General features: G+C 43.4%; 1 protein-coding gene across 1 annotated transcript in view; it reads left to right on the forward strand.

The window, feature by feature from the left end:
- WNK1 (WNK lysine deficient protein kinase 1) overlaps positions 1 to 15,666 on the forward strand; it is a gene marked incomplete at its 5' end in the record, with an annotated part of 87,525 nt that overhangs the window by 38,588 nt on the left and 33,271 nt on the right. Inside the window, 5 exon segments of the mRNA XM_056517857.1 lie at positions 1,222 to 2,253; positions 3,168 to 3,236; positions 3,322 to 3,462; positions 7,182 to 7,646; positions 7,878 to 8,096. Of these exon segments, the coding sequence (XP_056373832.1) occupies positions 1,222 to 2,253; positions 3,168 to 3,236; positions 3,322 to 3,462; positions 7,182 to 7,646; positions 7,878 to 8,096 (1,926 nt within the window).

Genomic DNA, 15,666 nt, shown 5'->3' on the forward strand with positions numbered 1-15,666 from the left:
TGTGAGAAGCATTGTACAAAATAAAAAAACAAATAAAAAAACCTGGCTACTTTCTTTAAAAAAAAAATTGCATAAAAAAAATTGCGCTTTCTATGGCCTATTTCTGGTATTGAAAGCTTATACTCAGAGCTGCAATACCACATGAAACCTGGTGGTCAGGTGTGGCGCTGCAATTTTTTTGAAGATATTATATATGCAATGGGTTTTTTTTGTTTGTTTTTTATATATAAGACCGAATCTGACTGCAAGCAGAGATATTGAGCTATGCGAGGAGTCAAAACTTGGACAATCACTATAGCATATGGAGATTTCCACCCCTTAGATCGATGTTTCCAAACCGATGTTCCTCCAGCTGTGGCACAACTAAAACTGCCCGCATGCGCAAAGGCAGCACTTTGGAGAGGGGAAAAACCCCAGTGGAGGAAACCTATAGGGAAACCATGTTTTGGAGGATTGTCCTTCCCTTGGGTTTCCCAACCAGTGCGCCTCCAGCCAAATGCTGTCCGAACATGCTGTGAGTTGTAGATTTGCAACAGCTGGAGGCACCCTGGTTGGGAAATACTGCTCTAAGCCCAAGGGAAGGGCAATCCTCCGGCCATGGTTTCCCTAGAGGTTTCCTCTCCGGGCATGCTGGAAGTTGTAGTTTTGGAGGCACCCCGGTTTGGAAGCGCTGCTTTAGATGGGTCACTCCCTCGCCCACTTGCACCTGACGTCGCCCGCCTTGTTCCCCCTCATGCAAGCTGCATTAGTGGTTGTATGGCAGCAAGCAGCTGCTGACATGATGCTGTTGCTTTTGATTGTATCATTAATGCATAGAAGTACTACAACACCCAGCCGACTGTAGGTCCTCAGTTGCTGGGAAAGCTGGGTGCCATCTAATTTGCCCACGCCCTGCAAAAAAGGGCAACCATTATAAAGTTAGATGGATATACTGTAATTAGAATCCTTGGAAAGCTGGGTGATGGCCATAGTGGTAAGTGATAACCCCTGCAGATGAGGAAGCCGCCTCAAGGGCGCTTCATGTCCCCACTAATGCAGCTTGTGCACCAGCCGCCACGCGTTTAATGCACGTTTTCCTGACGTCTTGTCCCCCCCCCTCCCCGCACCCCCATATCTCTGTGGGTTTTGTGGGTGACTGTCATACATGTTACCGGTCTTGTCTGTTGTTTTTTTCCTGCAGTCTAAATGTCTCACTTCCTTATCTCCTCCATATTAATACAGCCACAATCCATGGCGCATCATCCACCACAACCACTCCCAGACTCTCCGCTATATTTCCCGACCATTCACGAACGTCCCATTTCGTTTTCTCCACCGCCGACCTTCTCCTCCCCCAAGGCGGCCGGCGGCAGTGGCAGCAGCACGCAGAGACGAAAGAGCACGTCCTTTCTGGAGTCGCAGGCCCGGCACCTGAGAACCCACGGGCCCAGTCCCCTCCTGGACTCCACCAATCGCAGGTCGGATGGGATGAGCACCCCACGAAAAACCACTGGCAAATCTGCCGAGACCAATCACCGGCAAGAGGGCAGATCGGGCGGAGACCACCAGATGAGACCCCCTGTAGAAGCCGTCTATCTGGCCAGTCTGCCCTATAACATACAGGTGGAAGCATACGGCACCGCAACGGCAACGGGTCATCCGAAAGATCCAGTGATGGCGCAAGTCGGCTCCATGTACGACTATCAGACTGGTCAGACTTACCTAGCCCGTCCGGTGCTGAGACTGGAAACTGGAGCCAACCAGCCATCCCCTCTAGGAAGTATGTCCGCCCCGGTGACGGCGGAGCCACACATCATGCTCCACCAGGTGTTCATGCCGCAGTCTGCTCCTCCAGTCCTCACCCAGGGCACCGAAGGGCCTTGCGTCTTTGAGTTTCACGTGCATTCATCCGGACCCGAGGGCGCTATGTACGTGCCCCACCGCGTCTACTGTGCCCGGCGCGGCTCCATGGAGCTGGAGGAGGTCTCCTATAGTACCTTACTGCAGAACCGTCTACAGACCGTGACGGAAGAGCAATGCGGCCAACCTTGCCCGGACCGGACCTCTCCTCTCGTCTGTAATGGATCTCAGAGCTCTGAATACTCTGGAAGCTCCTCTGACCCAGGAGAATATCTGTCACCACCTCTGCCTACAGGATCCGGCCAGAACGCGGAGATCTACCCGCAGAAATTCCTTCAAGATCCACCTGTCATCTTCTGCTTCCCCCAGTCCGGAGTGTCCTATCCTGCCCAGGCTGCTGTCTATGGCCACCAGGTTATTAGCTATGAGTTATATTGCCCTAATGGGGCTTCCTTCCGGGCCTTGCTGAGCAGCCATGATGGGCCAGGCTGCATCTCTAGGGAGATACTAGGTCTCTCTGTATTATAGTCCACGTAGGGTTGTGGCCTTAATGGCTAATGGAGAAGTGTTATAGCCCAGGTTCTGGTATTGTAGGCCCACTCCGAAGCCCTGGTAGGATCCAGGTATACAAGCTTCAATAATTTTGTAGATTTTATTTCCGAAAAAAATTCATATAGTAAGAAGCAGAAGTTCTACAATGGGCCAAGTGATTTAATGGGGTTTTCTACCTTTAAAAAAAAAAAGTGTATGTGTGTGTATATATGTATGTGTATATATATATATATATTTAGTTTAGCAACTGCAAAATTATTATTTAGAAATATATTATTTACTTTTTTATATTTATAGAATATATATAAATATACACACAAATATATATATATATATATATATATATATATATATATATTCTATAAATAATATAAAAAAAAAAAATATCATACATTTTATTTATTTAAACAATTTTGCAGTTGCTAAACTACAACTCCTAATATGCCGGGGGTTGTAGTTAACCAACACTTACAGCTGCATTTTCGAAACCATTGATCTAGAGCTGTGTTTCCCAAGCAGGTTGCCTAAAGCTGTTGCAAAACTACAACTCTCAGCCTGCAGGCTGGGAGTTGCAGTTTTGCAACAGCTGGAGGCACACTGATTGGGAAACACTGATCTGGAGCCTGCCTGGTCCATGCTGGAGGACACATTTAAAAGTTTTTAGTGACTCCATAGCAAACGAAACGCGTCATGGCGCAGAAAATGTAGATTTTTACGGAGTTTAGGGTTCACTCATGTTATGGTAGAACTCTAACTTTTATGTATTTTCATAGCAGGTCCCTCTGCTGCCCCCGACTACATCTGTGCCTGGTGGTGTGGGCGCCCAGACAGTCCCTCACACTCAGGTACGACCGGTGTAAGTCATCCTCTGCAGTGATAAAGTTTCTGCCCCCCTTGTGAATTTTTTCGACTATCTCTTCGTTTTTTTAGGGCCTGCAGCATCAGCCATCACCGGCCCATCAGACGACCCAGTACCAGGTCCCCCTCCCGGCTGTGCCCAGCAGTGTACCAGTGCAGACCCAACCCATGGGTACCCAAACCCAAGTGGTCTCCACGGCCGGGGTACCGCAGGTGAGTGGGCGTCTTAAGATACGGTTAGGATCCACAACTTTATAGTGATGAAATGTTTATTTAGCTTTGTATGTAGCAGACAGGCCTCATTTTGGGTTGCTTTGAGTATCTGGGACACTGAATTGCACATGGGTGCTCATCCGGTTCACCCCGTCAGCCCCTTCGGAAACACAAAATCTGCTCACTGGTTCATGGTCTGAGATGAAAATTTGCACCCTCCTCCTCCCCCCACCACTCCTCCATCTTGCTGCAGATCCACTGTCTTGCCTTTGATTTGGCATGTCTCACATGAATCAGAATTGCATGATAACCTCCTGCTCCCCCCTCCAGACTCACACTGTTAATGATGCCATTTTGTGACTGGTCACACTAAGCTTATTGCACAAATGCATGAATGATCCTGCCTGCAGAATGCTTCATGGCGATTCCTGCACCATATACAGCAGTGTCCCCCAACCTGTGGCTAGGGTTGTCCCAATACCATACTACTTACTAATATTGGTACTCACCAATACCAATTACAGGTACTACTGTTTAATGTCATGTGACAGCAGAGGTAGCTCTAGACTTTGTAAAGCCTTAGGCGATAGGCGAACATGAGGCCCTCACTGACACTAATAATGGAGATATGTAGTAGGTAGGTAGGTAATCCTCCCTAGGTAAGGAATTCCCCCTATTAGGAGTGGATTCCCTACCTACCTTCTTGGATTTTCAACCTGTTAGGTAGAAGCCTCCAGTAAGTAGGGAATCCCCCATATTGGTCAGAAGACCCTAGTAGGTAGGTAGAGATTCCCCCTATTGGGTAGAAGCCCCAGAAAATGGGCAGGAAATCCACCGCTATTAGGTAGACGTTCTCGGTAGGTAGGTAATATCCTCTATTAGGTAGAAGCCCCCAGTAGGTAGATAATATCCTCTATTAGGTAGAAGTTCCCGGTAGGTTGGTAATATCCTCTATTAGGTAGAAGCCCCCAGTAGGTAGGTAATATCCTCTATTAGGTAGAAGCCTCCAGTTGGTAGGTAATATCCTCTATTAGGTAGAAGCCCCCAGTAGGTAGGTAATATCCTCTATTAGGTAGAAGCCCCCAGTAGGTAGGTAATATCCTCTATTAGGTAGAAGCCCCCAGTTGGTAGGTAATATCCTCTATTAGGTAGAAGCCCCCAGTAGGTAGGTAATATCCTCTATTAGGTAGAAACCACCAGTAGGTAGGTAATATCCTCTATTAGGTAGAAGGCCCCAAGTAGGTAGATAATATCCTCTATTAGGTAGAAGTTCCCGGTAGGTAGATAATATCCTCTATTAGGTAGAAGTTCCCGGTAGGTAGGTAATATCCTCTATTAGGTAGAAGCCCCCAGTAGGTAGTTAGGGAATCCCCTTAGTAGGTAGAAACCCTCAGTAGGTAGGTAGGGAATCCACCCCTATTAGAAGCACCCAGTAGGTAGGATATATCCCCTATATGGTAGAAGCCCCAAGTAGGTAGGTAGAGATTCCCCCTATTGGGTAGAAGCCCCAGAAAATGGGCAGGAAATCCACCTCTATTAGGTAGACGTTCCCGATAGGTAGGTAATATCCTCTATTAGGTAGAAGCCCCCAGTAGGTAGATAATATCCTCTTTTAGGTAGAAGTTCCCGGTAGGTTGGTAATATCCTCTATTAGGTAGAAGCCCCCAGTAGGTAGGTAATATCCTCTATTAGGTAGAAGCCCCCAGTTGGTAGGTAATATCCTCTATTAGGTAGAAGCCCCCAGTAGATATGTAATATCCTCTATTAGGTAGAAACCCCCCAGTAGGTAGTTAGGGAATCCCCTTAGTAGGTAGAAACCCTCAGTAGGTAGGTAGGGAATCCACCCCTATTAGAAGCACCCAGTAGGTAGGATATATCCCCTATAGGGTAGAAGCCCCAAGTAGGTAGGTAGAGAATCCCCCTTATTTGATAGAAGCCCCAAGCAGGTAGGGAATCCTCCTAATTAGATAGAAGCCCCCAGAAGGTAGGTAATCCCCCCCCCCCCATTAGACAGAAGCCCCCAGAAAATAGGTAGGGAATCCCCCCCCCCTTTATTAAGTAGTAGACCCAATAGGTAGGTAGCCCCCAGTAGTTCGATAGTGGGCATTACCTACCAAACTAATGGTGGCTTCTACCTAATAGGTGGGATTCCCTGTATGGTAGAAGTCCCCAGTAAGTAGGGAATCCCCCTATTAGGTAGAAGCCCCCAGTAGGTAGGGAATCCCCCTATTAGGTAGAAGCCCTCAGTAGTTAGGGCATCCCCCTATTAGGTAGAAGCCCCCAGTAGGTAGGGCATCCCCCTATTAGGTAGAAGCCCCCAGTAGGTAGGGCATCCCCCTATTAGGTAGAAGCCCCCAGTAGGTAGGGAATCCCACTATTAGGTAGAAGCCCCCAGTAGGTAGGGCATCCCCCTATTAGGTAGAAGCCCCCAGTAAGTAGGGCATCCCCCTATTAGGTAGAAGCCCCCAGTAGGTAGGGCATCCCTCTATTAGGTAGAAGCCCCCAGTAGGTAGGGCATCCCCCTATTAGGTAGAAGCCCCCAGTAGGTAGGGCATCCCCCTATTAGGTAGAAGCCCCCAGTAGGTAGGGCATCCCCCTATTAGGTAGAAGCCCCCAGTAGGTAGGGCATCCCCCTATTAGGTAGAAGCCCCCAGTAGGTAGGGCATCCCCCTATTAGGTAGAAGCCCCCAGTAGGTAGGGCATCCCCCTATTAGGTAGAAGCCCCCAGTAGGTAGGGCATCCTCATATTAGGTAGAAGCCCCCAGTAGGTAGGGCATCCCCCTATTAGGTAGAAGCCCCCATTAGTTCCTCCCTTAATAAAAAAAAGAAAAATCCCTCTCCCCTTCTCTCTCTTCTGCGCAGAGGCTTCAGCATCCTCCGCTCTGTTATGGCGCAGGACCTGCCGCTCAGTGAAATGACATTGCAGCCGGCAGGTCCTGCACCTCTCTGCAGAACGGAGCGAACGATTAAGGGGCCTCAGCGTGGGAACGGAGGAGAGGGGAGAGGGATTATTATTGGATTTATGGTCTATGGGTAGAATTAATCCTACATGTTGACGATACAGTATCTGTAATGGGTCATCACTCTATAGAGCAGTGTTTCATAACCAGGGTGCTTCCAGCTGTGGCCAAACTACAACTCCCAGCATGCTCGGACAGCCTTTGACTTATTAGGCATTCTGGGAGTTGTAGTGTGGCCACAGCTGGAGACACCCTGGTTGGGAAATACTGCTATAGAGGTTGCAAAACTACAATTCCCATCATGCCCTGACAGCCGAAGGCTGGGAATTGTAGTCTTGCTCATGCATGTGAACTAAATGGCGAAGCAAGTTTGCAAATGGTTAATCCTCTCCCTCATGTTGTGATATATATGTGTATATCTCTCTCTCTCTCTCTCTCTCTCTCTCTATCTGTCTATATATATATATATATATATATATATATATATAATCTCTCTCTCTCTCTCTCTCTATCTATATAATCTCTATCTATCTAATCAATCTCTCTCTCTATATCTATCTATAGATCTATCTATCTATCTATATATATATAATATATAATCTCTTGTGCATGACCACAAGCACCAGCATGCCCTGTCACCCCCTCCGCCCCCATTGTGCCGCCTGTTGTTGCATGCCTTTATAATAATCCGTGTTGTGTTATAATTGACGCCTTCTTTTGCTTGTCATCTTTTTTCTTTTACTCATTCCTCATTGCCAGCTCCCCGTCTCCCAGCCTTTTCCAGCCGTACCAGGAGAGCCTGTGATTCCAGCACCCGCCCCGCAGCCTCACCCCCTCCTCCCCGCCGCCGTGCCGCCTCACTTTCTGCCGCTGGCACAGCCTTTAGTGGCCGTCCCCCTCCTGCCCCAGTTCGGTGCCCCACCACAGCTGCCAATGACTGTGCCCTCTGCCATAGTGCAGGCTGGCTTCCCTGCCCTTCCCATACCCATGTCTCCAGGGTTCGGGCAGGTGCTGCCGGGATTGCCCCCAACCTCTCTAGGTACCCCAGTTCTTCCCTCTGGACCGGCTGCTATTGTTCCCAGCCACATACCTGCTGTCACTCTCCAGCCCGTCACACAGGTGCCCCCACAACCTCTGCACCCCGTGCCTCCCTCCATTGGATTGCCAGCCACCTTGGGACAAGTTGCAGAGCCCCTGCTGCTCCCGGGAGACACTGCCTACCAGGTACTGGCGCCTGCGCCCTCCTCGTGGTGTCTTGGCGCTGAATGATCAGGGTTGGCACTGTTCACACTGGTCATGTCTGTCATAGCCTCTATGTTGGGTACAAGGATTGTAGCCGTGGATACGTCACTGTGGCATAGAGTGAATGTTTTAGTCGTGTGTTTTTTGTCTTGTCATTGCCCTTTTATGATTTTGCATTGTTGTTTATATCAGGCGTTTGGTTTTCTATACCAGGTCTTCCCATCTACAGTGCCATCCCAGTTCCCTGCGGACACAGGTCTGCCCCCTGCAGTTCACCCAATGTCGGTGGTCTCCCCTACCATACGCACAGAGGGTCTGGCACAGCCCGGGTACCAGGGTGGCGTACCACAGCCTTACTCAGAGAGCAGCGGCATGCAACCCCCGGGGGTAACTGCAGCCACACAGACCGCTGCTCCGCAACCCGTCACAGAGGTAAGAAGGTGAACGTCCCCCGTAATGGTGACACATTTTATATATTATATCATTTTTAGTCATAAAGAAATATAATTTATTTTTATGTATTTATTTATTTTTAATATTTATTTATTTATATTTATTTATTAATAGTAATACATACCGTATTTATCGGGGTATACCACGCACCGGCCTATAACACGCACCCTCATTTTACCAAGGATATTTGGGTAAAAAAAGTTTTTTACCCAAATATCCATGGTAAAATGAGGGTGCGTGTGTGCGCGTGTATACCCAGATACACCCCCAGGAAAGGCAGGGGGAGAGAGGCCGTTGCTGCCCGCTTCTCTCCCCCTGCCTTTCCTGGGGGTCTAGAGCCCTGCTGCCGGCTGCACCGTTGCCTCCCCCATCCCCGGTGGCATAATTACCTGGGTCGGGTCCGCGCTGCTGCAGGCCTCCGGCGCGCGTCCCCTGCGTCGTTGCTATGCACGGCGCTGCGCACTGACGTCATGCGCCGCGCAGCGCATAGCAACGACGCCAGGGACGCACGCCGGAGGCCTGCAGCAGCGCGGACCCGACCCAGGTAATTATGCCACCGGGCATGGGGGGAGGCAACAGGGCAGCGGCGCCGGCAATAGGTGCCGCTGTCCCTTCTCTCCCCCCTGGCTGTCGGCACCGCTTCTCTCCCCCTGGCTGTCGGCGCATCAGGGGGACAGAACGGGCAGCGGTGCCGATAGCCAGGGGGGAGAGAAGGGCCGGCAGCAGGGCTCTAGACCCCCAGGAAAGGCAGGGGGAGAGAAGCAGGCAGCAACGGCCTCTCTCCCCCTGCCTTTCCTGGGGGGTGTATCGGCGTATAACACGCACATAGACTTTAGGCTAAAAATTTTAGCCTAAAAAGTGCGTGTTATACGCCGATAAATACGGTATATATTTTTTATTTAATTATATTTACATTTTTTATTTTTATATATTCATTTATATTTATTTTATTGATACATTTATATATTATTGTTTTTAAATATTTTATTTATTTTATATATTCCTTTATATTTATTAATTGATATTCATTTATATATTTTTTTATTTATATTTTTAGTTATTTTTATATATTCATATATAGTCATGGCCGTAAATGTTGGCACGCTTGAATTTTTTCAAGAAAATGAAGTACCGTATTTCTCACAGAAATGGATTGCAGTAACACATGTTTTGCTATACACATGTTTATTCCCTTTGTGTGTGTGTGTATATATATATATATATATATATATATATATATATATATAGATCTCCTCTCCTCTGTGTGTATATATGTGTATATATATATATATATATATATATATATATATATATATATATATATATATATATATATATAGCACGAGAGAATTAGAGCAGCACGTCCCACAATGTTATGATAGCGGTGCAAGCAGCGAGTGGAGCCCCGGTCAAGGCAATTCAGACATCAAGGAAGGATGCCGCAGCACACGGAAGGTTCAAAAGTGTAAACAGTGGTTTATTCCATGATAATACAAGTTAGCAACGTTTCTGCTGCCAGTGCAGCCTTTGTCAAGCAACAAAATGGTGACCAAACAAGATATTTATATGCAAATGAACAAACAAATCAATCAGATCAATTAGTGTGGATACAGTGTAAAAAATACATTTACGATATAGGGTAATTAAAACCACTATAATATACATATTGTACAAGTGCTCTGCAGTGATTTAAAATCGATATACATAAGCAAGGGCTGCAAGTAAAGTTATAAACAATATAACATTATAAATAGTCTTAACAAGATTACATGTGTACCTAATGATTAGGAACGGGGGCTGAATGGTCACGTGATCCCGACTCGTCTCCATGCAAACCGCCGTTGCTGTAGGTAACAGCGGAGCTGTGATGTGTGTAATCGCAGGACGCCAGGAGTGGCCGCGCGGCCCCACTGTGTCAGCTGACCAGGGTGTCACGTGACCGCTCCTAAGTCCGGGCATGCGCATTAGAAAAAATGATCGTTGTACTGCCATGGTGGTTAAGGGAAAAGGGGAGGAATCTAATCTATCTAGTTGAGGTCTCTCAGGGCAAAAGAGAGATAAGGAGAGAGAGTGTCCTATGTGTACATATAGTGGATAAAGATAAGTTTATAGGCATTATAAGTGTATAGATATTAAAAATGTGTGAAAAATGGATAAGAATAAAAATGTGTAGACATTAATACCCTGAGTATTTCCTCGGAAGGAAGGGTATGTAAAGAAAGAGATGAGCAGAAGATAAGTGCATATAGAGTGATATACAAAGATAGAAAAGTAAATTTAGATTAAAAATAAAAATAAAAAATAAAAAAATAAATAAATAAATAAATAAAAATAAAATAAAAAAATAATAGGAATAATAAAATAATAATAGTAGTAATGAAAATGAAATAAAGATAACTAAAAAAATAGATAAATAAATATAGATATAAAAAGTATTAAAATAAAATTAAAAATAAAGAAAAAAAGAATAAAAATATAAATGAAGATGATTTTGGTTGTAATCTGACCCGGCTCCACATATGATTACCACGCACATCGGGCTATAAAGGCCCAACACCTCAGTTGCCCGTGCTCACCCCAATATTATGGGGGAGTCACTCTGGGGCACCCAACGGCGTCAACCGTAAGTTTAGGTCCCCAGTATCAGGCCTATGGAGGTGGGAATCCACCAAGGGCAGCCCCGCATTCGTTTACTCACACACTGAGCACGGGTATATTAATGATTACTATTATCTGTAGTAAGTATGGGATGTTCCATATATATGGATTTATTACTTGCATAAATAAAAAAATAATAAATGAAAATAATAATACGTGAAAGTGATAATAGAGATAACAAAATAAATATTATAATAAAGAAAATAAATATAAAAATGAAAATAATAATAAAAGAATGAAAATAAAAATAAGGTAATAGAGTAATAAAAGATAAAAAATAAGAAAGATGAGAAAAAAGTGGACTGAGAACATGATAAGTGTATAAATGTAAGAAAGAATAAAGAAAAATGTGTAGACTAAATTGAATGTGCTCCAATTGTTACTTCACCATGGCAGAACTAGTCACCAATCAAGTTATTGTACAGTTTATTCAGAGAGGCGGCAACTGACAAGCAGGGATACTGATGACCACCCTCTGCCCACGAATATCTGTAAGAAAAGATACAATAAGAGGCAATTAGAAATAAAATAATGTCATAGTAGATATGATTATTACATACATAAAGGTCACCTTTCCTACTATGTGGTTACATCGAGATATTCTATCATCGTAATTATGCATTATAAATTTGGGGTGTAATGCTAAAGTCAGCATTGAGTCCTTTAGGCCGAAGTGCCTGTGTTTCAAAAATCCATTTGAGTTCCAGTTTTCTCAGTTTGTTAATGCGGTCACCCCCCCTCTTCAATGGGGGGATATGGTCCACAAGAACAAACTTGAGATCCCATTCCGAGTGGCCTTTTTCTGTGCAGTGTTTAGACACCGGTAAGTCTAAGCGTTTTTTACGCACGGTATATCGATGATGATTGATGCGAGTTTTAAAATCCCATGTGGTTTCACCAACATAGATGAGACCACATGGGCACACCAAAATATAAATGACATATGAAGAGGTACATGTTAGATAATGTTTTAAGTGATAAACCTTACCACTATACGGGTGTACAAACTTAGGTCCCTTCAACATCTGTGGACAGTTAATGCATTGGCAACAAGGGTAAGATCCTTTATTCTGTACTGATAAATATAACTGTATTAACTGTCCACAGATGTTGAAGGGACCTAAGTTTGTACACCCGTATAGTGGTAAGGTTTATCACTTAAAACATTATCTAACATGTACCTCTTCATATGTCATTTATATTTTGGTGTGCCCATGTGGTCTCATCTATGTTGGTGAAACCACATGGGATTTTAAAACTCGCATCAATCATCATCGATATACCGTGCGTAAAAAACGCTTAGACTTACCGGTGTCTAAACACTGCACAGAAAAAGGCCACTCGGAATGGGATCTCAAGTTTGTTCTTGTGGACCATATCCCCCCATTGAAGAGGGGGGGTGACCGCATTTACAAACTGAGAAAACTGGAACTCAAATGGATTTTTGAAACACAGGCACTTCGGCCTAAAGGACTCAATGCTGACTTTAGCATTACACCCCAAATTTATAATGCATAATTACGATGATAGAATATCTCGATGTAACCACATAGTAGGAAAGGTGACCTTTATGTATGTAATAATCATATCTACTATGACATTATTTTATTTCTAATTGCCTCTTATTGTATCTTTTCTTACAGATATTCGTGGGCAGAGGGTGGTCATCAGTATCCCTGCTTGTCAGTTGCCGCCTCTCTGAATAAACTGTACAATAACTTGATTGGTGACTAGTTCTGCCATGGTGAAGTAACAATTGGAGCACATTCAATTTAGTCTACACATTTTTCTTTATTCTTTCTTACATTTATACACTTATCATGTTCTCAGTCCACTTTTTTCTCATCTTTCTTATTTTTTATCTTTTATTACTCTATTACCTTATTTTTATTTTCATTCTTTTATTATTATTTTCATTTTTATATTTATTTTCTTTATTATAATATTTATTTTGTTATCTCTATTATCACTTTCACGTATTATTATTTTCATTTATTATTTTTTTATTTATGCAAGTAATAAATCCATATATATGGAACATCCCATACTTACTACAGATAATAGTAATCATTAATATACCCGTGCTCAGTGTGTGAGTAAACGAATGCGGGGCTGCCCTTGGTGGATTCCCACCTCCATAGGCCTGATACTGGGGACCTAAACTTACGGTTGACGCCGTTGGGTGCCCCAGAGTGACTCCCCCATAATATTGGGGTGAGCACGGGCAACTGAGGTGTTGGGCCTTTATAGCCCGATGTGCGTGGTAATCATATGTGGAGCCGGGTCAGATTACAACCAAAATCATCTTCATTTATATTTTTATTCTTTTTTTCTTTATTTTTAATTTTATTTTAATACTTTTTATATCTATATTTATTTATCTATTTTTTTAGTTATCTTTATTTCATTTTCATTACTACTATTATTATTTTATTATTCCTATTATTTTTTTATTTTATTTTTATTTATTTATTTATTTATTTTTTTATTTTTTATTTTTATTTTTAATCTAAATTTACTTTTCTATCTTTGTATATCACTCTATATGCACTTATCTTCTGCTCATCTCTTTCTTTACATACCCTTCCTTCCGAGGAAATACTCAGGGTATTAATGTCTACACATTTTTATTCTTATCCATTTTTCACACATTTTTAATATCTATACACTTATAATGCCTATAAACTTATCTTTATCCACTATATGTACACATAGGACACTCTCTCTCCTTATCTCTCTTTTGCCCTGAGAGACCTCAACTAGATAGATTAGATTCCTCCCCTTTTCCCTTAACCACCATGGCAGTACAACGATCATTTTTTCTAATGCGCATGCCCGGACTTAGGAGCGGTCACGTGACACCCTGGTCAGCTGACACAGTGGGGCCGCGCGGCCACTCCTGGCGTCCTGCGATTACACACATCACAGCTCCGCTGTTACCTACAGCAACGGCGGTTTGCATGGAGACGAGTCGGGATCACGTGACCATTCAGCCCCCGTTCCTAATCATTAGGTACACATGTAATCTTGTTAAGACTATTTATAATGTTATATTGTTTATAACTTTACTTGCAGCCCTTGCTTATGTATATCGATTTTAAATCACTGCAGAGCACTTGTACAATATGTATATTATAGTGGTTTTAATTACCCTATATCGTAAATGTATTTTTTACACTGTATCCACACTAATTGATCTGATTGATTTGTTTGTTCATTTGCATATAAATATCTTGTTTGGTCACCATTTTGTTGCTTGACAAAGGCTGCACTGGCAGCAGAAACGTTGCTAACTTGTATTATCATGGAATAAACCACTGTTTACACTTTTGAACCTTCCGTGTGCTGCGGCATCCTTCCTTGATATATATATATATATATATATATAGATCTCCTCTCCTCTGTATATATATATATAGATCTCCTCTCCTCTGTATATATATATATATATATATATATATATATATATATATATATATATATATATAGATCTCCTCTCCTCTGTGTGTGTATATATATTGCAGTAACACATGTTTTGCTATACACATGTTTATTCCCTTTGTGTGTATATATATATATATAGATCTCCTCTCCTCTGTATATATATATATAGATCTCCTCTCCTCTGTATATATATATATATATATATATATATATATATAGATCTCCTCTCCTCTGTGTGTGTATATATATTGCAGTAACACATGTTTTGCTATACACATGTTTATTCCCTTTGTGTGTATATATATATATATAGATCTCCTCTCCTCTGTATATATATATATATATATATATATATATATATATATAGATCTCCTCTCCTCTGTATATATATGTATATATATATATATATATATATATATATATATATATATATATAATATCTCCTCTCCTCTGTGTGTGTATATATATTGCAGTAACACATGTTTTGCTATACACATGTTTATTCCCTTTGTGTGTGTTGGAACTAAACCAATAAAGGGAGGGAAATGTCACCAAAAATATCACCAAACTCCAAAAATGGGGTGGACAAAATTATTGGCCCCTTTCATAATTGTGGATAAATAAGATTGTTTCCAGCCTGTGATGTTCCTTTATACTCACCTGGGGCAAGTAACAGGTGTGGGCAATATAAACATCACACCTGACAGCAGATAAAAAGGAGAGAAGTTCACTTAGTCTTTGCATTGTGTGTCTGTGTGTGTCACACTAAGCATGGACAACAGAAAGAGGAGAAGAGAACTGTCTGAGGACTTGGGAACCAAAATTGTGGAAAAATATCAACAATCTCAAGGTTACAAATTCATCTCCAGAGATCTAGATTTGCCTTTGTCCACAGTGCGCAACATTATCAAGAAGTTTGTAACCCATGGCACTGTAGATAATCTCCCTGGGTGTGGACGGAAGAGAAAAATTCATGAAAGGTGTCAACGCAGGATAGTCCGAATGGTGGATAAGCAGCCCCAAACAAGTTCCAAAGATATTCAAGCTTTCCTGCAGTCTCGGGGAGCATCAGTGTCAGCGCGAACTATCCGTCCACATTTAAATTAAATTAAACGCTATGGAGGAGACCCAGGAGGACCCCTCTATGGAGGAGACCCAGGAGGACCCCTCTATGGAGGAGACCCAGGAGGACCCCTCTATGGAGGAGACCCAGGAGGACCCCACTATGGAGGAGACCCAGGAGGACCCCACTATGGAGGAGACCCAGGAGGACCCCACTATGGAGGAGACCCAGGAGGACCCCACTATGGAGGAGACCCAGGAGGACCCCACTATGGAGGAGACCCAGGAGGACCCCACTATGGAGGAGACCCAGGAGGACCCCACTATGGAGGAGACCCAGGAGGACCCCACTATGGAGGAGACCCAGGAGGACCCCACTATGGAG

Source organism: Hyla sarda, chromosome 4 (assembly GCF_029499605.1).
Source record: "Hyla sarda isolate aHylSar1 chromosome 4, aHylSar1.hap1, whole genome shotgun sequence".
Taxonomy (NCBI): domain Eukaryota; kingdom Metazoa; phylum Chordata; class Amphibia; order Anura; family Hylidae; genus Hyla; species Hyla sarda.